The 27,958-nt window shown below is 43.1% G+C and overlaps 2 protein-coding genes across 2 annotated transcripts in view; both read left to right on the plus strand.

The window, feature by feature from the left end:
* KPNA3 (karyopherin subunit alpha 3) overlaps positions 1-5,740 on the plus strand; it is a 96,634-nt gene extending 90,894 nt beyond the window's left edge. The window contains exons 14-17 of the mRNA XM_018056721.1: positions 97-168; positions 328-490; positions 2,395-2,489; positions 3,157-5,740. Coding sequence (XP_017912210.1) covers positions 97-168; positions 328-490; positions 2,395-2,489; positions 3,157-3,255 — 429 coding nt within the window. The 3' untranslated portion in view covers positions 3,256-5,740. The remainder of the gene's footprint in view (positions 1-96; positions 169-327; positions 491-2,394; positions 2,490-3,156) is intronic.
* EBPL (emopamil binding protein like) overlaps positions 14,385-27,958 on the plus strand; it is a 31,734-nt gene continuing 18,160 nt past the window's right edge. Inside the window, exon 1 of the mRNA XM_005687598.3 lies at positions 14,385-14,626. Coding sequence (XP_005687655.3) covers positions 14,456-14,626 — 171 coding nt within the window. The 5' untranslated portion in view covers positions 14,385-14,455. The remainder of the gene's footprint in view (positions 14,627-27,958) is intronic.

Below are 27,958 nucleotides of genomic sequence, written 5' to 3' on the forward strand. Positions count from 1 at the left end.
CAGTCATTGTTATGAGTTTGTCATGTCTGTTAATATGTTATAATCAAGACTTTTTGAGCAAAAAATTCATTTCAGCTTTTCTTTTTAAATCTTCAGGGGGACTTTGGAACACAAAAGGAAGCTGCTTGGGCTATTAGCAACTTGACGATAAGTGGCAGAAAAGATCAGGTGAGTCTGGAAAAAAAAATGTTATGATTGTTAATATTGGGAAGTACACTACTGTCTTGTGTTTAGGAGTTTTTGATTGTTTATAAGCCCTGTACTGTATTCCTTTGGAGGAAGAGGTAATTATATGAATAAGAGTATCTCTTCTCTTTTGTTCTCTAGGTTGAATACCTTGTACAGCAGAATGTAATACCACCATTCTGTAATTTATTGTCAGTAAAAGATTCTCAAGTTGTTCAGGTGGTTCTAGATGGTCTGAAAAACATTCTGATAATGGCTGGTGATGAAGCAAGCACAATAGCTGAAATAATAGAAGAATGTGGAGGTAAGAGGGTTGATTAAAGAAAAACAGTTGAGCTGTGGAGCTCTGAAACATTAGTTCCTTTAAAGACAGTTAATCTGAAAGAAAAGTGCTAGGATACATTGCTATTAATATCATCTGAGGATGTTGCTATTCTTTATTTGCTATGTTAGTAATCCAGGAAGATTTTCCAGAAAACAGCTGATTGTGAAAGTCACTCCATAACTTTCTTAGAGTTTTACAGTGCCTTTTAGGAAACACAATTACTCCTCTTGAAGTCATGTTGCATAAGATTAAGTGAAAACAAATGTGATAGCATCACTGAATATTCAGACAGAAAGTGTTTTCTTAATAACAAGAAGAAAATATCCTAGAGATGTTAAGGGGTCTTGTCCATGGTCAGAGAAGTAGTTTGTGGTAGAAGCATAATTAAAAGCCAGATGTTCATACTGTGCTACTATTAATTCACTATTCATTTTGTTTTTAAGATGTCTTATTAATGCATACATATAGAATTTAGAAAGCTGGTAACGACAGTGCTATATGCAAGGCAGCAAAAGAGACACAGATGTAAAGAACAGACTTGGACTCTGTGGGAGAAGGCGAGGGTGGGATTATTTGAGAGACTAGCATTGAAACATGTATATTACCATATGTGAAAACAGATGACCAGTGCAAATTCGATGCGTGAAACAGGACACTCAAAGCTGGTGCCCTGGGAGAACCCAGAGGGGTGGAGTGGGGAGGGAGGTGGGAGGGGGGTTTCAGGATTGGGGGACACATGTACCCACGGCTGATTCATGTCAATATATAACCAGCACAGTATTGTAAAGTAATTATCCTGCAGTTAAATAAATTAATTTTTTAAAATTAATTCAGAATTAAAATAGGAATAAATAAAATAATGGAACTAATTTTTTTTTTAAAGATGTTTTACTTTTTAAATAATTTGAAACAAGCATTGTAGTCTGATTCAGAACAATTTAACCCAGAAAGTTTGAGCTATAGAATTGTTACTCCAGCTTTTTATCAGTATAGTTGCTTCTGTCTATGAGACAAATACTTATAATTAGGGTACATATTTACTTAGCATTTTATGATTTTATAAAGTACTCTATATCCATTATCTTTGATACCCATTTTCCCATTTTTCTGGTTTGGATGTTACTATAGAAAAAAGTTGAATTTTTTTCTATAGTAACTTAGATTTGTTACTATATAAAAAATTTTAAAAAGCAGTTATTTTGAAACTACTTCAAAATAACTTAGCTAAAAAGACATTCAAGGAAGAATAGTATCAAGGATTTAATAGAGTTGCATCTGATATATGGAGTAAATATTTTGGGAATATAAATAAAGGCATTCTACAGTTAACTATTCTGAAAAAAAATTCCCAAATTGATATGGCTATATAGGAGATAAGCACCCTATTTCTTTCTTTCTTTTTTTTTTTTTTAAGCAATCACTTCTGAATTTAAAGTTTTACCTTCTATTTATGTCAATCTTTGAGTAACATTTGGAAAACAAAAAGATAAAAAAATTATTGTATGCACCAGTATGATTATACTAAAGGAATCTTAGGCTGGGGGAGATCTTGATCCTAGTCTTGCCACTCACTTGCCATGTAACCTGAAACAAACCCCTTTATATCTGCGCCACACTCCCTCATCTGTCAAATGGAGTGTTTAGGTGATTTTTAAACTGCCTGCCTCAGGGAACAGGGTACCTCAAGGGCCTCTAAAGAGGAAGAAATTAGTGGGGTGCTGGTTCTCTAAACAGAACAACTCAGGATTTTATCTGTTTTTTTAGATAAATGATCATCTTTGGAGGGTGGTAGGGAGGGTGTTTTTAGTTCTTTAGGATGTTTCATGATTAAATGAGCACAGTTTCTTTATTAGTGTGTACTTAATTATTTTAATTATTATCAGGTTTGGAGAAAATTGAAGTTTTACAGCAACATGAAAATGAAGACATATATAAATTAGCATTTGAAATCATAGATCAGTATTTCTCTGGTGATGATGTAAGTATATATTAAAGTATAGTGTGTCTGCATGTACATTAAAATCTATATGTAAAGTAAGTTTACTAAGAATTAATTTTCCATAACTAAATTGATACTGTATTCCTGTTACCTTTGCTTTTGTAATTTGTTAAATGGGAAGAAACAGTAATTATAGAAATGATGTATGTTCATATCGGTAAATCTACAGATACAGGGACTTAAGAACGGGGCAGTTTTTAAATGTCCAGTTTTAAATCGCTGACTCTCTCTATTTCTGTCTGCACTGGGCCTTTGTTGCTATGCAGGCTCCTCCCTAGCAGTGGTGCGTGGGCTTCTCTTGCGGTGGCTTCTCTGGCTGCAGAGCGCAGGGCTTGGGGCACATGGGCTTCAGGAGCTGGGGCTCCTGGTCTCTACAGCACAGGCTCGGTAGCTGTGGCACACGGGCTCAGTTGCTACACAGAGGTGGGATCTTCCCACATCAGGGATAGAACCCATGTCCCCTGCATTGGCGGGCAGTTGGTGTCTTTCCCTTTGAGCCCGCAGGGAGGCCCTATGATTTTCTTAAAATATTTTTAGGTATTAAAAACACACACAAAATTCTTTTCCTAAGAAGTAAATCAACTCTGCTTACACTGTAATGTATAGTATCTTAACATAATGAAAATTCTTTTTCTACTTCTTGTAGATTGATGAAGATCCTAGCCTCATTCCCGAAGCAACACAAGGAGGTACTTACAACTTTGATCCAACGGCCAACCTTCAAACAAAAGAATTCAATTTTTAAATTCAGTTGAGTGCAGCATCTATCCCACATTGAATACGAAGCACCACCAGATGGCTACCAAAATGACAAGAGCAACAGCAACTACCGAAGGCTCCAAAACATACATGCCTCTTTGTTTTGATGCTTCTAAAGCAAGCCGTGTCTCAGTCACTTTGCAGTTGCCAAAAGTCACTATCCACACGGACTGTAAATGCATATGCATGATTTCCTAAACTGGTTTAGAATTCTCCTTAACAGTCTTGACTGCCCTGTTTTCCCCCGTTCCCTGGTGCCACACGCTGACATCTGCAATCTCCAGTTTAGAATATTCTGTAGTGGTGGCATGTCAGCTGCCCACTTGATACTCCTTTGGAAAATGGTGCGCTGTGGAACAAGACACTTTGGTATGACACACACACGCATTGGAAGACTTTAAAGAGGTGCAGTCTGATCTGAGCCTCCATCATTGTCCTCCACAAACATATTTTCATACTCTTTATGTGGAAGAATAGATTTTAAAAGTACAAGCCAAATGATTTTCATTGGTGGAACTGACACAAACAAAAAGTAACTTAAAAAAAAAGAAACTTGGTTATTGATTAAACAGATAAGTTTTAAAAAACTGTGCTTCATCTACCAGTAATTGATGTGTTTATTATCTGCCTCAGAAGCCAGGGTTGGAGGAAGGACTTTAGCTATGGATGGTAACGCTTTCGCCATTATACCTAATTTTTGAGAACAGCAAGCCCTATTTGACCACTCACTCCAGCCTGTGTGTTCCTGCTGTTTTGAAGTAATCAAATGCTGTGCATGGTATTTTACCTGAGCTGCAACCTGTTACGGACTTGAACTTCTGTTTAAGTTGAAAGCAAGAATCCCTGACCATAAAGAAAAATAAATAAATAAAACCAAAAAACACAAAGGTCTAAAGTACCCATTGGTGATATTAAAAAAGAAAATCTTGCTTTCAGCTTTCAGGAGTTAATATTTTTCGTTTTAAATTGATAATTGGATATGGTTGATTTATATTGGGTTTAAACTGTGGAGCTTTCATGTTTACTGTAATTTAGTCTTAAAATATTTTTTACTTAGTAACCAGTGCTTTTGATAATGTGGTTGGCAACAAACCAGCAACTATCTAGACGTGTCATAAGACTTCATTCTTTGCGTATTGGAAAGTTCATTCAGATCCTACTCTAAAAGCATATTCACATATAAAAAGATTCAGACAAGGGTCTGCCTAGAGGAATAATCTGCAGTTATTTAACATAAACCTGATTTGCAGTGATCTTCAAGTAATTCTGAAAAATCTGGTATTACTGTGTAAAGTCACTGCTTTTGGTAAATTGTCCGACCCAGTTATTAATGAAAGAATATGGATTTGAAATTTCTTAAACTGAACAGTTTGTGCTGTCACAGGAATCGTTTTGTTGCTATTGTTTACTGGGTATAATTTCCCAACGCGTTGATGTGAAGGGATAGGAAATCTAAACTAATTTAGTTATCCGATGGGAGGGGGGTGTATTTACTGTGATGAAGATGAGACACATGCCGTCAGAGCTTTGTGAATCAGCGGGGGTGTTTTCACTGATAAACAACACATAGCAGGTGTGCATTCATTACAAATATGTGTATCTGCCAAGGTGGAGCCACTTTAAAGAGTGAGTTTTGTCTTGTATCTAAAGTGGATACAAGCGTATGTTTAAAATGCAAGATTTTTACTTGCTAGAGAATCTGTTTTAATATAGTGGTTTGGCCTCTGATTATTTATAGGTTTTATAAATTTTAGAATCAATTTCTCTTTAAGGTGGCTCAGACTTTTCAACTCTTGTGCACATAAAATTGAGTTGAAGTTCATTGTGCCTTTTTTTCTTTATCCAAATTTTGAGTTAAAGCTTCATATGGTAACTGCATCCTGTTCAGACACCATGGTCTAAATTTTTGAAACTGTGTGGTGTTCACTAAAAGTAGGAATAATAAAGTCAAAGCCAATCAAGGTCACAAACTTCGGTGAAACCCTTAAAGTCCAAATCTTCTTGATATTGTGAATTATACCCCTTCCGGTTTACTTCCTTCTGGACTCCCCATAGTTACTGACAGTTACCTTTTAAATTTTGCACACATGGAGACTGAATTGGGCCTCTACTGTGCCGACTCCTATTTCCTGTGTGTTTTAAGTGCAAACTAACATAAGTGAACATTAGCATCAAGTAGTGCAGACGTCCGTGTGCATTGGCTTGATCCAGTTTGTTGTGACCTATCGGTTTGGAATCGGAATTGCACCATTTCGTAGACAAAGGAAACTAAGTATATTGCTGCACTTTTACGTTTTCAAAACAGTGTTGAAAATTTGCATTGTTTTTATTTTTTTTAAACTCAGTTAAAAAAGACTAAAACATTCTTTCAAAAGAGGCATCTAAATGTGTTCCTAATTTTGTATATGGGCTTAGGTTTTGTAACCAATAAAAAAGCTGCTATCAAATATGATAAAACATCGAAGAACTTATTTTTGAAAGTATCTGAATTTCCTAGTTTTGTTTTCTATGTGGTTAAGTGGAATTCTTTTCCAAATATTAGCTCCAATGAAGGTGAGTCATGAATTAACTCTTTCACTGTATTTTAATATCTCCTTTCCACTAGAGCAAACTAGGATGACCAGTAACAATGCTAGGTTCAAGAATATCGTGTAACCGAAGAAGTAGCAAAATCTACACTGATTTCCTAAGCTGCTGTAGATGGTGACAGAAACAATAGAAACTTCTTGTTGCACAGGCTTGAGGCTAGAAGTCAGGGTGGTGGCTGGGACTTGCTCTCTGGAGGGAAGGATTTTCATCACTTCCTGCTTCTGGTAGTCCTCAGCTGGTAGCTGCATCTCTCTAGTCTCTGCCTTCATTAGCACATCAGTTCTCTGTGTGTCTCTGGTTTAAATACTGTAACTCATAGAAAGCCATTTCAGATGATTGTGTAATTGTGACTTTCATGAAACAAAAGCTGAAACTTTACTTAAGGCTTGTCTAATCCGTGAAAACCAGAACTTTGCAAGATAGTAATTGAAGTAAACCTAATAGTTTTAACCTGTTAGATAGAGGTTGTGGCTGTAAATGAAATCTTGGATTATTTAAAAGAACAAAGGATCAGCCAAACTTTACTTTTGTATAATGACACTTCAGATTATTTTTGAACAAACTCAATGTATGAGAAAATAAATTACACTTGCCAGCATGTACTTTACAAGGGTTGTCCTTTTGAGAAGACCAACTATTGCTGGTAAAAATTTATGGATGTCAGTTGTCTAACAGTGATAGTTATGAATTCTCTTAACCCTAGTTGAACTGGGGGTTTAAATCTATTTGGAGAAAGGGAATATAATTTCTGTACATTAAGCTGTAAGTTTTCAGGCAAAAATAGGCCAAGGAGTGCTGTCTTTAACCTACCACTCATTTGTCCAGAGTGTAAAAGGAGCTCTTCACATAAATGATGTGCTTTGTTAAATAAATGAGAAACACTGCTAGAATGACTCTCAAAAGCACAGCGTATAGATGAGGCTCTATCTATACATACTTGTATACAGCTGACCCTGAACAACATGGATTTGAACTGTGTGGGTCCACATATATGTGGGGTTTTTCAATAGTAAATACTATAGTACTGCACAATCTGCTGTTGGTTGACTCCTCGGATGTGGAACCACTTACACAAAGGAACTGCTGTATGGAGAAACTCTGTATATGGAGGGCTGACTATAAATTATAGGCAGATTTTCAAATATTCAGAGGGTCAGCACCCCTAACCTCTGTGTTGTTCAGGGTCAGTTATATAGATGGACTCAGTACTCCATCAAGACAAAGTGTTTAGGAATAGGAATGTGGGAACACAGCATATTCACATCCATCTTGTTCGGTCCCTAAGTCATGTCCGACTCTTTGCAACCCCATGGACTGTAGTGTGCTAGGCTCTTCTGTCCTTCACTGTCTCCCAGAGTTTGCTCAAATTCCTGTTAATTGAGTTGGTGATACTAGCTAACCATCTCATCCTCCCTTGTCCCTTTCTCTTCCTGCCCTCAGTCTTTCCCAACATCAGCTGTGCTGTGCTTAGTCACTTCTGTCATGTCCAACTCTTTGCGACCCCATGGACTGTAGCCTGCCAGGCTGCTCTCTCCATTGGGATTCTTCAAGCAAGAGCACTGGAATGGGTTGCCATGCCCTCCTCCAGGGGATCTTCCCAGCCCAGGTCTCCTGCATTACAGTCAGATTCTTTACCAGCTGAGCCACCAGGGAAGCCCAAAAATACTGGAGAGGGTAGCCTATCCCTTCTCCAGGGGATCTTCCTGACCCAGGAATCCATCCGGGTCTCCTGCATTGCAGGCGAATTCTTTACCATCTGAGCCATCAGGGAAGCTTCCCTGGTAGAGAATCCCTCTGTTACTTCCCAGTAAATTCAATTTTACTGGCTGCTGGCATAACCTTTAACTCTGTGCTCATTAATGGGTTGACTTGGGATCTTTTTCAGTTTTTCTCAGCATCAGAGTCTTTTCCAATGAGTCAGGTCTTTGCATCAGGTGGCCAGAGTATTGGAGTTTCTGCTGCAGCATCTGTCCTTATGAATATTGAGGATTGATTTCCTTTATTGATTGACTGGTTTGATCTCCTTGTAGTCCAAAGGACTCAAGAGTCTTCTCCAGAAGCACAGTTCAAAAGCATCAATTCTTCGGTGCTCAGCCTCAGCCTTTATGGTCTAACTCTGACATCCATACATGACTACTAGAAAAACCATAGCTTTGACTATATGGACCTTTGTAGGCAAAGTAACATCTCTGCTTTTTAATACACGGCCTAGATTTGTCATAGCTTTTCTTCTAAGGAGCAAGCATCTTTTAATTTCATGGCTGCAATCACCGTCTGCAGTGATTTTGGAGCCCAGGAAAATAAAGTCTGTCACTGCTTCCATTTTTTTCCCATCTATTTACCATGAAGTGATAGGAATGGATGCCGTGATCTTAGTTTTTTGAATGTGGAGTTTCAAGCGAGCTTTTTCACCGTCCTCTGTGACTCTTATCACGGGGCTCTTTACCTCCTCTTCACTTTATGCCATAGAGTGGTATCATCTGCATATCACGTTGATATTTCTCCCGGCAGTTGTGATTCCAGCTTGTGAGTCATCCAGCCTGGCATTTCATGTGATGCACTCTATTTACCCATGAAATCCCTCAGCTAACACGTATATCAGGGTTTCTCAAACCCTTCAGTATGGACATTTTTGGGAATTCCCTGGTGGTCCAGTGGTTAGGACTCTGCACTTACACTGCCGAGGGACCAGGTGCGATCCCTGGTCAGGAAACTAAGATCCTGCAGGCCTTGAGGAGTGGCCCCCAAAAAAGAAAAATGGACATTTTAGGCTGGGTAGTGTTTGACTGTGGGAGGCTGTCCTGTGTATTGTAGTGTGTTTAGTTGCATCATTAGGCTCTGCCCACGAGACTTTGTAGCATCTCTGCGCTTCCCAGTCAGGACAGTGAAAAATGTCTCAAGACACAGCCACGTGTTTCCTGGGGGCCAGAACTGCCCCATGCGTGAACGATTGGCCTAAATCAATTCAGCTAGGAAACTTCTCCACTCAAATGAGACAGCCTAAATCATGCCTTCTGTTCTATGAACAGTGCCAGGTCTTCCACCCCCCACCCCCGGAAACAGAAGATAAAAAGAGGAAACCCCCTTCCCACCCCTGCCAAAAAAAAAGTGAATTTTCTTCATTCTCAGTTTTAGGAGAAATCAGCTTAGCACATTTCCCAGATCCCATGTGAGGACTCCTGGCAGTCCTGAGCCTGTCTACTGCGAAGCGCTTAGGAGGAATGGGCACGTTGCTCTCTCACATGCATCCTGTGGCTAAAAGAAGTTGTGTGTGCGCGCACCACTAGGGAAGCCCAGTTTACCCAGTTGCATCCAATTCTTTGCCATACTGTAGACTGCAGGCCACCAGGCTCCTTTGTCCATGGAGTTTGCCAGGCAAGATTACTAGAGTGGGTTGCCATTTTCTCCTCCAGGGGATCTTCCCAAGCCAGGGATTGAAACAGCATGCCCTGTGTCTCCTGCATTGAAGGTGGATTCTTTACCGCTGAGCTACCAGGACAGCCCTAAAGGTTGTGTGAGGCAACCAGATGTGTGGACTGCCCTTTGTTTTCTCTACACTTCCCTGTAGCAATGTGTGTGAGACACTTCCGGTTGAAGAGCTTGAAGTTTTCTGGGGGAGCTGGGGTTGGAGCAGAGAAATCCCTAGCATAGTTTGTAAAGCATTATGAGAGATTGGCCTCATCAGGATACTTCACAGGTTTATTAAATATGACTAAAAGCAGGGGATCTATGGCTGTTCTATAAAGTATGTGTTCCCTGCAGGGCCTTTCTTCTGCAACATCCATTTTCCCAGCCCTGAAGAACTGCCTACCATCTGCCTTCTTGAGTAATTCTTTAAAACTGTGGTTCCTGGAGATAAATGGGGCCTTGTGCCAAGTGATGTGTGAAGCCTCAAGGGAAACCAGGCATCTTCACAGGGCAGTGGTTTTACTTGATATAAGAAAGTTCTATGGTACTACAAACCTTGGTGTTAGAGAGTAAAGGACACATTTTGCATAATGTTTTAAAGACAAAATCAGGTTTTGTTTTTGAGGCAGACCATTTTGTGGACACATTTCTGCAGGCTAGGAGTCAGAAGAGTTGGAGAAGCAAATGCACTCCCAAGTCGATCTGCTTATGGACTAGCTTGCATTGTGACTGAGTCTTAATATTGAATAAAAGTCACCACTCTTAAAGAACCATCATTACAAATGAACTGTTCTTAATTTCAAGTATAGACTTTTAATTATTCCCGTATAGCAGAAGAGACAGATCTGTTTTTATTAACTTCCTTTCTCAACCTGAACACTCCATGCATTTCAGCCATCCTGCTTTAAAGTCCTTCCTGGACCTGGTTCCTCTTGGCTTCATGCATTCCAAGGACCCTGTGTATAAAGTGTGCTTTGGCTAGTTTCTGGATACAATGGAATGGGAACATTTCATTATCTGGCCATTTAATTCTGTTAACGTGGAAGGGACTGTTTCAGTTACTTTACCAGCTTCATCATCATTAGATTTGTGATCAGGTAACAGCCTCAAAAAAAAAAAAAAAAAAAAAAAAAGAACAGCCTCAGTTCCCTTTGTTTTCAGCTCTTTTCAATCCAGTAGTTTGGTGTTTATAGTTTTCAAACCTTAATAGAATCTATAAATTTCACTTTATTTGATTTCAGCTCAGTTTTCTTCATAATAAGAACATTCCATATCTGTATGTATCTTTTCCATGCTTCAGTCATTTTTATATAAATAAGAATTTTGAAACTAAGCATTTAAGAACATTCGAATACTTCTTGAGCATCCTATCCCCTGCCAGGTCCCATGCTAGGGTGCAAGGTCCACGCACACACGAATTAAAGTAAAAGTTAGGTCAGATGTTAGAGATACACAATGATATGTAATAGAGGGAGTTGGCCTGGTTAGGAAGGTGATAATCAGGCTGGCAGTGAGTTCTCAGTAAATGCCAGCCACTGGTACGAGTGCTTAAGAAGTACCAACTTGGTCCTCAACATCTCTGTGATGAAGATTCTTATTATCAGGCAGACAGCAGTTAAAGTCTCCAAAAATTACACAGCTGATAATGGTGAAGGAAAAGCAGGAGTTAATTGGGCAGATTCACTGGAAAAGCTTTTCTGGCAGAAGAAACAGTACAAAGTAGGAAGGAGCATGGGAGTCCAGGTAGTGAAAGGAAGTACAGCTGGAGCCAAAATGATCGTGAAGGGAGGGCTGCCAGGGGCAGGGGAGGGCTGAAGAGAGAGGCAGGTGCCAGACCCCCACCTGCAAGGCATACAAAGAAGTTTTGATATTCTACAAGCAACGGTAAATCATCTTCATTAAACAAGAGTGATGATAGAAGTATTGTGTTTAATAACAATCATTAGCTGGTAGGGCAAGGGCAGGAAATGTACTTTGAGTTTAGTAATGTGTACAGGTTGAAATAGTGAGTGTGAAGCCCTAAAGCAAGAGATGGTGAACAGGTTGGTCCATGAAGTGGATGAAAGAAAGTGTCCAACTCTTCACGACCCCATGGAGTGTAGCCAGGCTCCCCTGTCTGTGGGATTTCCCAGGCAAGAATACTGGAGTGGGTTGCCATGCCCTTCTGCAGGGGATCTTTCCAATCCAGGGATCGAACCTGGGTCTCTAGCATCGTGGGCAGATTCTTTACCATCTGAGCCACCAGGTGGAATCCAGAGATACTGGCAACTAAAACAGGAGCAAGCGAAGCTTAGATCAGGAATTGAGAGGAAGATATCAAGGATGATTTCTGTGTTTCTGGGTTGCTATAACTGATGAATATTAAGTGGCATAAAAGATAATAAGCAACACTGAGGGGGAGTTCCCTGATTCATTGGTTAGGACTTAGTGCTTTCACTGCTGTGGCTGAGGATCAATCTCTGGTGGAGGAACAAAGAACATGAAAGCCTCACAGTGCAGTCAGAAGAAAAAAGAGCAACAGTAGAGAGTCAGATGCATGGAGTAGAGGGTGATGAGTTCAGTTCAGGTTGAGTTGAGTGGAGACAACGCAAATGATGGTCAACACTGTAAATACTGGGGCTCAGAGGAGAGGGCAAGCACTAGAGATCTGAATCCTCTGTTTTGGGGATTATTAAAACAGGAAGTGCAGGTCATCCCTGGGTATCCACGGGGCATTTGTTCCAGAAGCCCCTGTGTGTACCAGAATCCACGGATGTTCAAGTCTCATTAGTTTGCCCTTCCTATCTGCAGATTCAAGAGCTGACTGTTCAGTTCAGTTCAGTTGCTCAGTCGTGTCCAACTCTTTTCCACCCCATGGACTGCAGCACACCAGGCCTCTCTGTCCATCACCAACTTCCAAAGCCTACTCAAACTCATGTTCATCGCGTCGGTGATGCCATCCAACCATCTCATCCTCTGTCATCCACTTCTGCCTTCAATCTTTCCCAGCATCAGGGTCTTTTCCAAGGAGTCAGTTCTTCCCATCAGGAGTCCAAAGTATCGGAGTTTCAGCTTCAGCATCAGTCCTTCTAATGTACATTCAGGACTGATTTCCTTTAGGATTGATTGGCTCTCCTTGCAGTCCAAGGGACTTGCAAGAGTCTTCTCCAGCACCACAGTTCTAAAGCATGAATTTTTCAGCGCTCAGCTTTCTTCATAGTCCAACTCTCACATCCATACATGACTACTGGGAAAACCATAGCCTTGACTAGATGGACCTTAGTCGGCAAAGTAATGTCTCTGCTTTTTAATATGCTGTCTAGGTTGGTCATAGCCTTTCTTCCAAGGAGCAAGCATCTTCCAATTTCATGGCTGCAGTCACCATCTGCAGTGACTTTGGAGCCCAAAAAATAGTCTGTCACTGTTTCCATTGTTTCCCCATCTATTTGCCATGAAGTGATGGGACCGGATGCCATGATCTTAGTTTTCTGAATGTTGAGTTTTAAGCCAACTTTTTCACTCTCCTCTTTCACTTTCAAGAGGCTCTTTAGTTCTTCGCTTTCTGCCATAAGGGTGGTGTCATCTGCATATCTGAGGTTATTGATATTTCTCCTGGCAATCTTGATTCCAGCTTGTGGCTTCGTCCAACCCGGCTGACTGTAGTTGTCTGTTAAGCACCTACTCAAGGGTCAAAAAGCAAAGGCCTTGGGAACACTCACTCGTGGGTTCTGGCCTCGGCCCAGTCACTGAGAGTCCTTAGACAAGTTATTTAAATCTGTTATTTGAGCCTGTTTCCACATTTGTAAAATAGGGGGACACACACTGAGTCCCAGGGTTGTAAAGAAAGATAAAATACCACATGAGCTGACTCAGCTGTAAAGAATCTGCCTGCCAATGCAGGAGACAGATTCCATCCCTGGGTCAGGAAGATTCCTCTGGAGAAAGAAAACGCAACCCACTCAGTAGAACAGAGAAGCTTGGTGGGCTACAGTCCCTGGAGTGGCAAAGACTCAAACACGACTGAGCAACTAAACAGCAACACAGTAAGTACAACATAAAATACCGCAGGTAAATTATCTGGTACCAAACTGCTGTGACCTACTGCTCCTCTCGCCCATACTTACGCTGCTTTTGGATCTTTAAGGATAGTGTTAGAGTAAGCCATAATGTCTACTGATGGTTGCTTGCAAGGCTTAATTAGAATATCTTGTCCCTAAAATTCTCCCCCGCCACACCCCCTACCTCCTCCCTTCCTCTACTGCAGGCTATTGGCAAAAATTCCAACAGCTAGACTTCACTTCCTGGCTTAAGGCTTTGAACCCTGTTAACAATCACACTGCATCAAAAGGTGTGGCCCTTTCTCCAGCCTTTTGGGCGTGGTCTGGGAATAGGTGGCTTACACTTACTCCTTGGAAGGAAAGTTATGACCAACCTAGACAGTATATTAAAAAGCAGAGACATTACTTTGCCATCAAAGGTCGGTCTAGTCAAGGCTACGGGTTTTCCAGTGGTCATGTATGGATGTGAGAGTTGGACTGTGAAGAAAGCTGAGCGCCGAAGAATTGATGCTTTTGAACTGTGGTGTTGGAGAAGACTCTTGAGAGTCCCTTGGACTGCAAGGAGATCCAACCAGTCCATCCTAAAGATCAGTCCTGTGTGTTCATTGGAAGGACTGATGTTGAAGCTGAAACTCCAATTGTTTGGCCACCTCATGCGAAGAGTTGACTCATTTGAAAAGACCCTGATGCTGGGAAAGATTGAAGGCTGAGAAGAAGGGGACGACAGAGGATGAGATGGCTGGATGGTATCACTGACTCGATGGATAGGAGTCTGAGCAAACTCCGGGAGTTGGTGATGGACAGGGAGGCCTGGCGTGCTGCGATTCATGGGGTCGCAAAGAGTCGGATACGACTGAGTGAACAGAACTGGGGATAGGTCTGGTTTCGGCAGTTAAGAAAATTGATGAGCATGAACCTGAGTTGAGAAAACGTCTGGCTCTGCAGTGTAGGGACTCCGCGGGGCAGCGGGGCGGGAGGGTAAAGCCTCCTTTCGCCCCACCCGCCCGCCGCGCAGCCCCGCCTCCTCGCCGCGCAGCCCCGCCTCCTCGCCGCGCAGCCCCGCCTCCTCGCCGCGCAGCCCCGCCTTCCCGCTCACAGCTCGCGGGGAGATCCCAGCCCAGGTGCGGGCAGTCTGCCCTCGGAGCTGGAAGCATGCACGCGGGCTGGGAGCTGGGCGCCTCGGCGGGCGGCTCGCTGTTGCTGTTTGCCTCGCTGCTGGCAGTGGGCTGCGCGCTGGGCCTTCGCCTGGGCCGGGGGCGGGGGACGGCGGACCGCGGGTCGCTCGCCTGGCTCTGCTTCAACGCCCTGGTGCACTTCGCGCTGGTAAGTAAGCGTCCTCGTCTGGGCCCCGAAAACGCGGATGGACGCCGCCTCTCTTGAGACCCTTCCCTCTAGCTTCCAGGAAAGGACGCGGACGCCAGGGACGCCTTGGCCGCCCCGGGCCTTATGGCGGGAGACCCGGGAATCACCTGGAGGCCCGTGGCCTTTGGCCAGATACTGCATTTCTCCGAGGTCCCAAGGCCATAGCGCAGCTTCCCTAGTGGTGCCAGTTTCTCTACCAGATTAAAACTAAACCAGGAAAAGCCGAACATTGTTATCCCTCTATGATGCTGTTAGTCGGATTGTAAACTGCGGAAAGGCCTTGGTTTGCTTGACTTCTTAACCTGCACATAGATGTTTAAGATAATTGAGAGTTTTTGAATGACCCAGAGGCAGCAGGGAGGGGTGATGAGATACGCTGGGGCCTGAACCAAAACCCCAAACCCGCTCCCAAATAGTAATCACCATTTATTAGGTAACTACAGTATGCAGGCCCAGTACTCTGTTTAAAATTTCTGACCTGCTAACACCCCATAAGTCACTTCTTACTGTCCCCATTTTACAGAGAAACAAGCCTGCAAAGTTAGATGACTTCACAGTGCCACACAGCTGGCGTGATTTTCGGAATAACTTTTATTAATTAGTCTGACTCCAAAGCTTGCACTTTATTTCATGCCAGGCTTTAGGAAACCTGTTCTTAAAACTTCAACTCACTTTTTGTATGGCCAGGACAGTTGCTTTTAAGGGATTCTTTTGAAAATGCCCCACTTCCTGTGCACACACTCTTCTTAAAGCCTTTTGTTAAACTAGGCAAAATATCTTTTTCCTTTTTTTGCCAATTTGACCTTGGTTAAATCTAGGGAAACCCAAAGCTAATGTGAAGCCAGGGTCTCTACAATCGGTTCTCCTTCCTATCCCGTGGTTTCAATCAATGGAGGACAGAAAATACAAGAAAAAAAATTCCAGAAATTTCCAAGATGAATTTGCCCGCCTCTGCAACTCCCCCTCCTCACCCACAACTAGTTACATGGTATTTACGCTGTATTTACAGCTACTTATGTAGTATTTACATAGGGTTGGGTATTAAAGGTGAGCTAGAGATTATTTTATTTAGGTCATACCTGAATGGTATAGCGGTTTTACCTACTTTCTTCAATTAAACTCTGAATTTGGCAATAAGGAGTTCATGATCTGAGCCACAGTCAGCTCCTGGTCTTGTTTTTGTTGACTGTATACAGCTTCTCCATCTTTGGCTGCAAAGAATATAATCAATCTGATTTTGGTGTTGACCATCTGGTGATGTCCATGTGTAGAGTCTTCTCTTGTGTTGTTGGAAGAGGGTGTTTGCTCTGACCAGTGCATTTTCTTGGCAAAACTCTATTAGTCTTTGCCCTGCTTCATTCCGTATTCCAAAGCCAAATTTGCCTGTTACTCCAGGTGTTTCTTGACTTCCTACTTTTGCATTCCAGTCCCCTATAATGAAAAGGACATCTTTTTTGGGTGTCAGTTCTAAAAAGTCTTCTAGGTCTTCATAGAACTGTTCAGCTTCAGCTTCTTCAGCGTTACTGGTTGGGGCATAGACTTGGATTACTGTGATATTGAATGGTTTGCCTTGGAAATGAACAGAGATGATTCTGTTGTTTTTGAGACTGCATCCAAGTACTGCATTTCGGACTCTTCTCTTGACCATGATGGCTACTCCATTTCTTCTAAGGGATTCCTGCCCACAGTAGCAGATATAATGGTCATCTGAGTTAAATTCACCTATTCCAGTCCTTAGTTCGCTGATTCCTAGAATGTCGACGTTCACTCTTGCCATCTCTTGTTTGACCACTTCCAATTTGCCTTGATTCATGGACCTGACATTCCAGGTTCCTATGCAATATTGCTCTTTACAGCATCGGACCTTGCTTCTATCACCAGTCACATCCACAACTGGGTGGTGTTTTTGCTTTGGCTCCATCGCTTCATTCTTTCTGGAGTTATTTCTCCACTGACCTCCAGAAGCATATTGGGCACCTACTGACCTGGGGAGTTCCTCTTTCAGTATCCTATCTTTTTGCCTTTTCATGCTGTTCATGGGGTTCTCAAGGCAAGAATACTGAAGTGGTTTGCCATTCCCTTCTCCAGTGGACCACATTCTGTCAGACCTCTCCACCATGACCTGCCCATCTTGGGTTGCCCCGCGGGCATGGCTTAGTTTCATTGAGTTAGACGAGGCTGTGGTCCTAGTGTGATTATATTGACTAGTTTTCTGTGCGTATGGTATGACCTAAATCAAATCCCTTATGATTATACGCTGGAAGTGAGAAATAGACTTAAGGGCCTAGATCTGATAGATAGAGTGCCTGATGAACTATGGAATGAGGTTCGTGACATTGTACAGGAGACAGGGATCAAGACCATCCCCATGGAAAAGAAATGCAAAAAAGCAAAATGGCTGTCTGGGGTGGCCTTACAAATAGCTGTGAAAAGAAGAGAGGCGAAAAGCAAAGGAGAAAAGGAAAGATATAAGCATCTGAATGCAGAGTTCCAAAGAATAGCAAGAAGAGATAAGAAAGCCTTCTTCAGCGATCAATGCAAAGAAATAGAGGAAAACAACAGAATGGGAAAGACTAGAGATCTCTTCAAGAAAATTAGAGATACCAAGGGAACATTTCATGCAAAGACGGGCTTGATAAAGGACAGAAACGGTATGGACCTAACAGAAGCAGAAGATATTAAGAAGAGGTGGCAAGAATACACAGAACAACTGTACAAAAACTTCACGACTCGGTTAATCACGATGGTGTGATCACTCATCTAGAGCCAGACATCCTGGAATATGAAGTCAAGTGGGCCTTAGAAAGCATCACTACGAACAAAGCTAGTGGAGGTGATGGAATTCCAGTTGAGCTATTTCAAATCCTGAAAGATGATGCTGTGAAAGTGCTGCACTCCATATGCCAGCAAATTTGGGAAACTCAGCAGTGGCCACAGGACGGGAAAAGGTCAGTTTTCATTCCAATCCCAAAGAAAGGCAATGCCAAAGAATGCTCAAACTACCACACAATTGCACTCATCTCACATGCTAGTAAAGAAATGCTCAAAATTCTCCAAGCAAGCCTTCAGCAATACGTGAACCGTGAACTTCCCGATGTTCAAGCTGGTTTTAGAAAAGGCAGAGGAACCAGAGATCAAATTGCCAACATCTGCTGGATCATGGAAAAAGCAACAGAGTTCCAGAAAAACATCTATTTCTGCCTTATTGACTATGCCAAAGCCTTTGACTGTGTGGATCACAATAAACTGTGGAAAATTCTGCAAGAGATGGGAATACCAGACCACCTGACCTGCCTCTTGAGAAATCTGTATGCAGGTCAGGAAGCAATAGTTAGAACTGGACATGGAACAACAGACTGGTTCCAAATAGGAAAAGGATTACGTCAAGGCTGTATATTGTCACCCTGCTTATTTAACTTCTGTGCAGAGTACATCATGAGAAACGCTGGACTGGAAGAAACACAAGCTGGAATCTAGATTGCCGGGAGAAATATCAATAACCTCAGATAATGCAGATGACACCACCCTTATGGCAGAAAGTGAAAAGGAACTAAAAAGCCTCTTGATGAAAGTGAAAGAGGAGAGTGAAAAAGTTGGCTTAAAGCTCAACATTCAGAAAATGAAGATCATGGCATCTGGTCCCATCACTTCATGGGAAATAGATGGGGAAACAGTGTCAGACTGTATTTTTTTGGGCTCCAAAATCACTGCAGATGGTGATTGCAGCCATGAAATTAAAAGACGCTTACTCTTGGAAGAAAATTTATGACCAACCTAGATAGCATATTCAAAAGCAGAGACATTACTTTGCTGACTAAGGTCCGTCTAGTCGAGGCTATAGTTTTTCCTGTGGCCATGTATGGATGTGAGAGTTGGACTGTGGAGAAGGCTGAGCACCGAAGAATTGATGCTTTTGAACTGTGGTGTTGGAGAAGACTCTTGAGAGTCCCTTGGACTGCAAGGAGATCCAACCAGTCAATTCTGAAGGAGATCAGCCCTGGGATTTCTTTGGAAGGACTGATGCTAAAGCTGAAACTCCAGTACTTTGGCCACCTCATGCGAAGTGTTGACTCTTTGGAAAAGACTCTGATGCTGGGAGGGATTGGGGGCAGGAGGAGAAGGGGACGCCCGAGGATGAGATGGCTGGATGGCATCACGGACTCAATGGACATTAATCTGAGTGAACTCAGGGGGTTAGTGATGGACAGGGAGGCCTGGCGTGCTGCAATTCATGGGGTCACAAAGAGTCGGACACGACTGAGCGACTGAACTGAACTGAGAGATGATTTAAAGCCTAGGGGATGCTGTCCGGTTATATGCAAATACTACACCATTTTTACAGAAGTGACTTGAGCATTTGTGGGTTTTGGCATGCCTCGGAAACAGTGCCTTCTGAGGGAGGACTGGAATATTGAGAAAGAGCTGAGTTTTGGACTGTCGCCTAGGGTGCAGATGTTTATCAGTTGGATATGTGCACATATCAGATACTGCTGAGTGGAGTGACGAAATTCCTTCTTTCCTAATAGTCAGCTTGTGGAGGTTGAAGACAGTAAACAGTTCCCTCAACTCCTGTATTTATAGAATTGATTTTTTTTTTTTTTTTGCTGCATGGGGTCTCAGTTGCAGCACATGGGATCTTCGGTCTTCGTTGCAGCATGCAGGATCTTTAGTTGCGGCATGTGAACTCTTAGTTGCGGCATGCAGGATCTAGTTTCCCAACCAGGAATCAAACCGTGGCCCCCTGCATTGGACCACCAGGGGAGTCTCTAAAGAATTTTTAGGCCATTGCTGAACACAAGGTATCCGAGGAATAGGGGCAACAAAACAGGTTACAAGGCTCACTTAAAGTGTATTATATTTTAGACACACAAGAAGGGTATAAAAACACTAAAACATAGACCCACATGTTCAGCACCTAGTTTAAAATTAAAGTCTGCTTTTCAAGCACCGACTGCCAGGAAGCACTGGATACATCTCCACTTGGCACCTTGAGGTGTAGCCCCACGTATGCCCCACTCTCCTCCTTTATTCTGAAGGAAATTCTTCCCCCCACCACCACCCATGGACCCATCTTGTGCTGTTTACCTGTCTCAGCTGCAAAACATCCCACTGTTTGAGTGTACCGTACCATACGTACCTTGAAGTGAAAGTGTTTGTCACTTGGTCGTGTCCGACTCTGTGACCCCATGGTCTATAGCCTGCCAAGCTCCTCTGTTCTTATAATTCTCCAGTCAAGAGTACTGGAGTGGGTTGCCTTTCCCTTCTCCAAGGGATCGTCCCAACCCAGAGATCAAACCCGTGTCTCCCGCATCTCCTAATTGTAGGCAGGTTCTTTGCCATCTGAGCCACCGGGGACCTGAATACATACCTTGAATACATACAATAATCTCTTAATTCTAAAAGGCACTTTTTTTTTTTTTTTGTATGTTACAACAGTCAGTGGCATAACCACTGTGGGTTATTTTATTGATATATTAAAATATATATTTTAAATAAATAAATAAATAAATATATTTTTTAGCTTCCTTATGGCTCAGTCAGTAAAGAATCTACCTGGAATGCAAGAGACCCAGATTCGATCCCTGGGTCAAGAATATCCCCTGGAGAAAGAAATGGCAAGCCACTCCAATATTCTTGCCTGGGAAATCCCAAGGACAGAGGAGCCTGCTGGGCTGCAGTCCATGGGGTTTCAAGAGTCAGACACAATTAGCCACTAAACCACCACTAAAAAATATGTATTCATTTGTCTGACTGCACCACCTCTTAGTTGCAGCACCTGGCGTCTTTCACTTGTGGCGTTGGAACTATTTGAGCAGCATGTGGGATCTAGTTCCCTGACCAGGGATCGAACCTGGGGCCTTTGCATGGAGAGTGCGGAATCACAGCCACTGGATCACCAGGGAAGTCCCTGATATTTTATGTCTCTGGAATTAGGTTGTATCTTTCAGTTGATAATGAAATATGATAGATTAAAGCACGCCCATTAATAATGTCTGGTTAAGTTGACTATTTACACACAACGCTTCAACCAGCGTCTTGGTACACATATCTTTGAGACTGTGAGAAGGACTCTTAAGTGGTTGAGGCCTACCAGACAAATGCACGTCCATATTATCTTTGAGATGATTGGGAATTTGTTGCGAGAATACCCAGAAATGTGGGTGGAGCTAAGATTTGAGTAGAAAGACTGAAAGAGGTCTGAAACCCCAGCTCGCTTCTTCCCACTGGAACCTGAGCTGCCTCTCCTCACCCCTTTTGACTTGACTTCTCAAATGGAGGAGCTGTCTGGGTCTGTTGGCCGCCATAAACTGCCGAGCTCCCCTGTTGCACAGAGATTCAACCAAGCATTGCCAGAGATGGTTCAGCTCCCTGATGTCCAGTCAGACCCTGGTCACCTGGGGCTGCAGCTCTGGCCTGCAGTTCATCGATTATGGCCGGGATGGAGGGCTGGCTGGTTTCCTGTCTGATGGGGGTCATGGTGACATCCATGAAGAAGTCAGTGATCTGGCTCACCATTGCTCAAAAGGTGCTATGGGTGTTTCTTGCCCTGGTGCTTCATGGGTTTTCCCTCATCTGTGATCTGAGTATGGCATTCTAGGCGTGGCCAGGGGGCTTCACAGGTGGCACTAATGGTAAAGAATCTGTCTGCCAATGCAGGAGACACAGACCCAGGTTCAGTCCCTGTGTCAGGAAGATCCCCTGGAATAGGAAATGGCAACCTGCTCCCGTATTCTTTCCTGGAGAATCTCATGGACAGAGGAGCCTGGTGGGCTACAGTCTATGAGGTCGCAAAGAGCTGAAAACTAGTGAGTGACTGAGCACAGGCGTGGCCAGAGCTGGAGGCAGGGTGTATATGCCTGTTTGGGGAACATGTGGAAGTCCAGGTTGATTAGAACGGAAGATTTACATAGGGTAAGACTCAGGCAACCCATGTCCAGCTGCTATCTGCAGACCTAGATGATTATCGTAGGCTTTGATTTCTCTTTCTTTAGAGAAAGAGACAGAGGACTATACTGATAGTCCTCTGTCAGCATTTATGGTGGATTGCTTCCATAACCCCGTGGGATACTCAAAACCACAAATTCTTAGGTCCCTTATATAAAGAAGGGGGACAAACTGGAAAGAGAACTTGGATTACAGATAAGGCTTAGAGTTTTATTCTGTGCAAGGAAGCCATGGAAGTGTTTCAATCAAGGAAGTGAGCTGGCCAGAGTGGATCTTTCAAAAGATAATTTGTTGGTGTTGTGTTAAGTCACAGGGTAAGGGGTCTGAGATTTTACCTTTCTTCAAGTGAAGTTAGCCTTGTTGATTGTCCAAGCTCCACAGGGCAAGGCAGTGAGGGCCAGATGGTGCTTGCACAGCCTGGAGGGGCGCATTACAGGAGAGGAACAACCCCCAAATTAGGTTCCCATCTTCTGTGGAGCTGCTGGGGACCTGCTCCTACTTCTCTCTGGAGAAAGACCTTATCTTTACTCAGAAATGTAAACAGATCTCTGAGGAAGAGGAGGTAAGATCTTTATCTTCATTACCCTGAAACATCTCAGGAAGGAGAGGTCTCTAAGCCCTACTACTATGGAATGTCTCCTTGCATGCATATTCTTTTTTTTTTTAATAGATTATTTTTTTTTACATGTTTTTCTTTTTAGAATAATTTTGTTTTGCGCTGTGCTGGGTCTTTGTTGCTGTGCAGGCTTTTTCTCTAGTTTCAGTGTTAGTTGCTCAGTCATGTCCAACCCTTTGGACAGTCCGACCCCATGGACTATAGCCCACCAGGCTCCTCTGTCCATGGGGTTCTCCAGGCAGGTATACTGGAGTGGGTTGCCATTCCCTTCTCCAGGGGATCTTCCCCACCCAAGGATCTTCGTTGTGGTGCATGAGCTCTAGTTGTGGCGTACGGGCGCCAGGGCCCATGGGCTTCAGTAGTTGCATCCAGGGCCCATAGGCTTTAGTAGAAGTTTAGTGCTTAGGCTCAGAAGTTGCGGCACTGGGCTTAATTGCTCCACAGCAGGTGGGATCTTAGTTCCCTGATCAGGGATCAAACCCACATCCTCTGCACTGCAACGCAGATTCTTAACCACGAGACCACCAGAAATATTCTTAAATTAGTGTTAATGACTGTGCTTAGGCACCCCAGCCAGACATTGCAAGAATAGGAGATCTTTATGGAAAATTGGTTCCTAACAGATGCAGGGTGGATTGGAAAGGATAGTTCAGGGCAAGAAGATCAGCTAAAAGCGATTGCAGTATTTTAGGAATGAGAAGAAAGCTGAGCTCGGGTAGTGATGAAAGTTAAAATGAGGAGGAAGGCGAAAGGAAGAATTTTATGAGTCAGAGTAACCACTTATACATCGGGAGTGGAGATGATCTTGGGGTTTAGAATTTGGCCGGCTTGGATAATGTTGATAATGTTAACAAGGACAAGAAAGTCTGATTTTAGAACTGTGAATCTGGGACTCCAGGGTGTAATTGAGGGGAAATGGTTGGAAGGCGCTGAAAATGTGAGACCGGTTGGAGAGACAGAGTCAGGGTGGAACAGAGAGTTGGAAGTTCCTCCCTGGACTGGAGGAGACAGTAGGAAGCCCTGGGGAGAGTGACTTCTGAAGAAGAGGAAACAATGGAGAAAAGCCTGGGGGATGACAGCAGAGTCTTTTGATATTGCTATTGAACAGTCAGGAAGAGGAAGATCCAGGAAGGATCTTGGGGGCAAGGCCAAGAACAAGATACAGTGCTGGGTCCTGGGAGCCAAAGAAGGGAATTTCAGGATCACCGTGAAATGTGCAGCACTGTTACAAAAATAAAAAGTTCAAAAACGGTGAAGGCTGAGCCTTTTGGGACCAGCCGTCAGGAAGTGGATGTAGCTGGCATTGCTTGAATGGGAGCACCAGCAGCTGGGGGCAAGGGCTTAGCAGGTGGGGCAGAGGGGAAGTGGACTCAGCGTATGCCAGACTTGCAGGAGATTTGGTGGTGGGAGGAAGGAGAGTGCAGGAGTGTGCCGACTTGAAGAAAAATGGACAGACTTAAGAGCTGTGAGTGTAAGTTGTTTTTTTTTTTTAATTTATTTAATATATAGAGGTATTTTTTTTAGCTGCACTGGGTCTCTGTTGCTGCGTGGGCTTTCTCTAGTTGCAGAGAGCGGGGGCTACTCTCTAGCTGGCGTGCGCAGGCTTCTCTTACTGGGGAGCTCGGGCTCTAGGCGTGTGGGCTTAGTTGCCCCACAGCACACGGCGTCTTCCCCAACCAGGGATCGAACCCATGTCCCCCGCATTGACGGATGAATTCTTGACCGCAGGACCACCAGGGAAGTCTGTGAGTCTAAGTTTTAATTCAGGGACCTTACTAAGGACTGTGAGTGGCCCAGGAGACAGGCTCTCAGGAGCTCAGAAGAAGCTGCCCCCAGAAGATAGGGGAAAAGAAAGAAGAAAGTCACTCAGTTGTGTCTGACTCTGTGACCCACCAGGCTCCTCTGTCCGTGGAATTCTCCAGGCAAGAATACTGGAGTGGGTTGCCATGGAAGAGCTTATATATGGGTTTTGGCTAGGGAAGACATGCAGTCAAGCACACGTCCTCGATAAAAAAAATCACTGCTGGCCACAAAAAAAAAACAAGACATCTCAAGGTAACAATATCAGTGCTTGTCCAGCCATATATGTGAAGATGCTTGAATCTGGGCTCATGAAAATTCCTCCTGAGACGTGCATCCTACAATCTCTGGGGCCTGTTTTTCTGAAGCACAGTGTGTCTCATCCTGCATTTCACCCCAAGTTCCTCTCAGGGAGCACAGCAACTGCAGTGGTTGTTGACTTCATCCGCATAGAGCTGGGTGCTGAGCAACACCCTTTATTCTTCGTTGTTTACAAAGAAAAGTTCAAAAGATACGGCAAGAGCCAGGGACTTGGGGTTCAAGGTGGGAAGGCCTGCGCGCATGTGCGAGCAGGACCCTGGTCCAGGGGAGGGTGGACGGCAGAGCTGTGCGCGGGCCCACGTGTCGTCTGGTGTTGCCTGGCCGAGGGAACCGAGGGGAATCGGATGTGCCTGACTCTGCCACTGGTCCTCTGCTCAGACCCCTAGGCTAGCCATTCCCACCCTTTCATGACTGCGGAGCAGCACTCGGGCTTGTCCATCAGGCTGCAGGACGGTTGTCACGGAACATCTGGGCTCTGTAAGTCTCTCCATTCATTCTGCCTTAACGCCCAAGCGTCTTTCTTCAAGAAATCCTGAGGCTGCTTCCCTCCCTATTAATTGGTGTATTTTGGACATTACCCCTTTCCGTTTCACGTTGCCATCTGTTCTTTGCCTTCACAGCAGTAACTTCAGCCTCTGATCTTGGGACTTTCTAAAATTGTCTTCCTCCCGCTACTTCGTCATGAGGTCTGAAGTTGCCTTTTACTTCGCCGTCTGTTGCTGGCTCCTGTTTTCCTTTCCATTTTTGGCATCATTATCTTCATCAGTTTTATTCTAAGATGGATATCCTCTCTGGTAAATGAATTTATAGTCCTTGTGCTGTTTGGTAAGCCTGGTGAATCACAGTTGGTTTAGCTGTGTATTAAGAGTAATGGTTCATGTTGGTTAATTTTGTGTGTCACCTTGCTGGACCATGGGGTGCCCAGATATTTGGACAAACGTTATTCTGGGTGTTTCTGTGAAGATGTTTTGGATGAAGTTAATATTTACATTGGGAAAGCAGAATGCCCTCTGTAACACGAGTGGGCCTCATCCCGTCAACTGAAGGCCTGTTGTTCAGTTGCTTTGGCGTTCTGACTCTGCGACCCCATGGACTGCAGCACGCCAGGCTTCCCTGTCCTTCACCATCTCCCGGAGCTTGCTCAACTCATGTCCACTGATTCAACCATCTCATCCTCTGCCGTCCCCGTCTCCTCCTGCCCTGAATCTTTCCCAGTATCAGAGTCTTTTCCAATGAGTCAGCTCTTCGCATCAGGTGGCCAAAGTATTGGAGCTTCAGTTACAGCATCAGTCCTTCCAGTGAATATTCAGGACTGATTTCCTTTAGGATTGACTGGTTGGATCTCCTTGGTGTCCTGACTGGAACAAAAACCTGGTTTTCCCTGAAGTCAGAGAGAAAGTCTCCTACCTGGGAGACATTCATGCTGGGACACTGGCTTTTTACTGCCTTTTGAGTCGAACTGAAGCAAGGACTTTTCCTGAATCCCAAGCCTGCTGGCCTTTGGACTGGATCTGTACCATTGAGTTCCGTCTCTTCTCAGGCCTCTGGTTGGGTTAGAGCTCCATTGGCTTTCTTGGGTCTCCAGCTTGCTGACTCAACCTCAGGTCATGGGACTTGTCAGCCTTCATAATTGCTTAAGCCAGTTCCTTATGATAAGTCTAGGTAGATAGATATATAGACATATATAGACAGAAATTTAGGTACACATCTAATCTCCTGATGGTGCTGTTTAGGGTGTCAAAGCCTAAAGAATAGCTCCCAGAATGAGCCGCTGTCCATTATTTAGGGTGCTAGACAGTCCTCGTACTTCTGCAGATCAGGATTCAGTCTGTTTTCTAACATGATGAAGAGTGTTCCTTAGCAATTGGGATGGCTGTCCACGTAGCCACATCTCAGAATGACATACTGTTCCTCCTTTCCACAAAATTTGCGTGCCTGCTGGGGCACCTGTGTCTAGATACAAACAAAATCAATGACCCTTGTCCTCTCAGAGTTTATGGATTAGCAGATTTTTTCTTATTATTTCATGTGGAAAATAATATTTGTTAATATAAATATTAATATTTATTAATGTCACTCAATATGAGAAATTTCCTTTGCAGATAAGGGCTAGGAGAAGCTTAGTTTCTTTTTAAAAAATTGGTCTCTATCTCTCTGATGGCAAGAACAAAATAAATGGTCTCCTTTTCGCTTTGGCTGCTTGGATGCTCAGAACCATATTTAAGCTCTATAATAACAAAAGATAGTCTACATATAGATGTTTTTATTGTCCCCGATCCAAATTCTTATGTATGTTTTACCATTCAGTGAAATGTTTTTGTTGTAATTAACCTAAAATCTTTTGTAAAAGGAGAAAGCCTGTAAATACTTCAAAAAATTTTAATGCAACTAAACTTACTTCCTTTGAAATAAAAATATTCCAGGGAAATATCTTTTTTCTTTTATAACACTAAACACAATTTGTAACTGTTTTGACTTCTTCTATCTCCAGAACCTGGCCTGGTGCCTGGTTTGTAGGAGCTATGCTGGAATATTTGTTAATACTGAATGAATGGAAGATTCTTTCCATTTAATTTTTAGCAGCATCTGCCATTTACATTGTAAGCCTCTGATTGCTCAGATATCTAAAATGTCAGTTCTTGGACTTCCTTCGTGGTCCAGTGGTTAAGACTGTGCCCTCCCAGTGCAGGGGTCATTGGTTCGATCCCTGGTCAGGGAACTAAGATTCCATATGCCACAAGGCAAAAAAAAAAAAAAAAAAAGTGGTTAAAATGTCAGTTCTTTTTCTATGTCAGACGGTCTTTTAAAACAAAATTTGTTTGAATCATTTATTTCTACAATAATTATAAAAAAAAATAACATATCTACAAGGAAGAAAAGTTAAAATTACCTAGAGATAATTATTGTTAGTATTCTTAAAAATAGTCTTCCAGAATTTATATGAATATATATATCCATATAAATATTTTTCAGGATCCTTTTTGAAAAAATGGGATCATATTATTCATTCTTTGTTGCTTTTTTTCATTTAGCTGTGTTCAGTGGCCATCTGTATGAGTCTCTTGAACTATTAATACCTCATAAATTTAAATAACTGCTTAGGATTCCAATATACGTCATGTATAATCTTTTTCACCAACCCTACATTGTTGGACTTACAGGCTTTTCCCAGTTGCTGGCAATTATATAGAATGTTCTCTGTACATTTTTATACACTTGTCTTAAGTGTTTACTCAGGATGAATCCTGAAAAGTATAGTTGCTTGCTCTAAGGGAAGCTAAGAGTTTCCCTGGTGGTTCAGTTGGTAAAGAATCTGCCTGCAATGCAGGAGACCCGGGTTTGATCTCTGGGTTGGGAAGATCCCCTGGAGAAGGAAATGGAAAACCACTCCAGTATTCTTGCCTGGGAAATGCTGTGGACAGAGGAGCCTGGCAGGCTACAGTCCATGGGGTCACAAGAGTCAGACACGACTTTGCAACTAAACCAAGAGAAGCCAGTGTTTGAAGATCCCAGAAACGTGATCCCCACTTGTAGTCCCATCAGCTTTGTCCCAGTAGGAGATAGCAAGATTGTATCAGGTACTTCTCAGATCATCTTGGCTTCATCTGACC

The sequence above is a fragment of the Capra hircus genome, chromosome 12 (assembly GCF_001704415.2).
Source record: "Capra hircus breed San Clemente chromosome 12, ASM170441v1, whole genome shotgun sequence".
In the NCBI taxonomy this organism is placed as follows: domain Eukaryota; kingdom Metazoa; phylum Chordata; class Mammalia; order Artiodactyla; family Bovidae; genus Capra; species Capra hircus.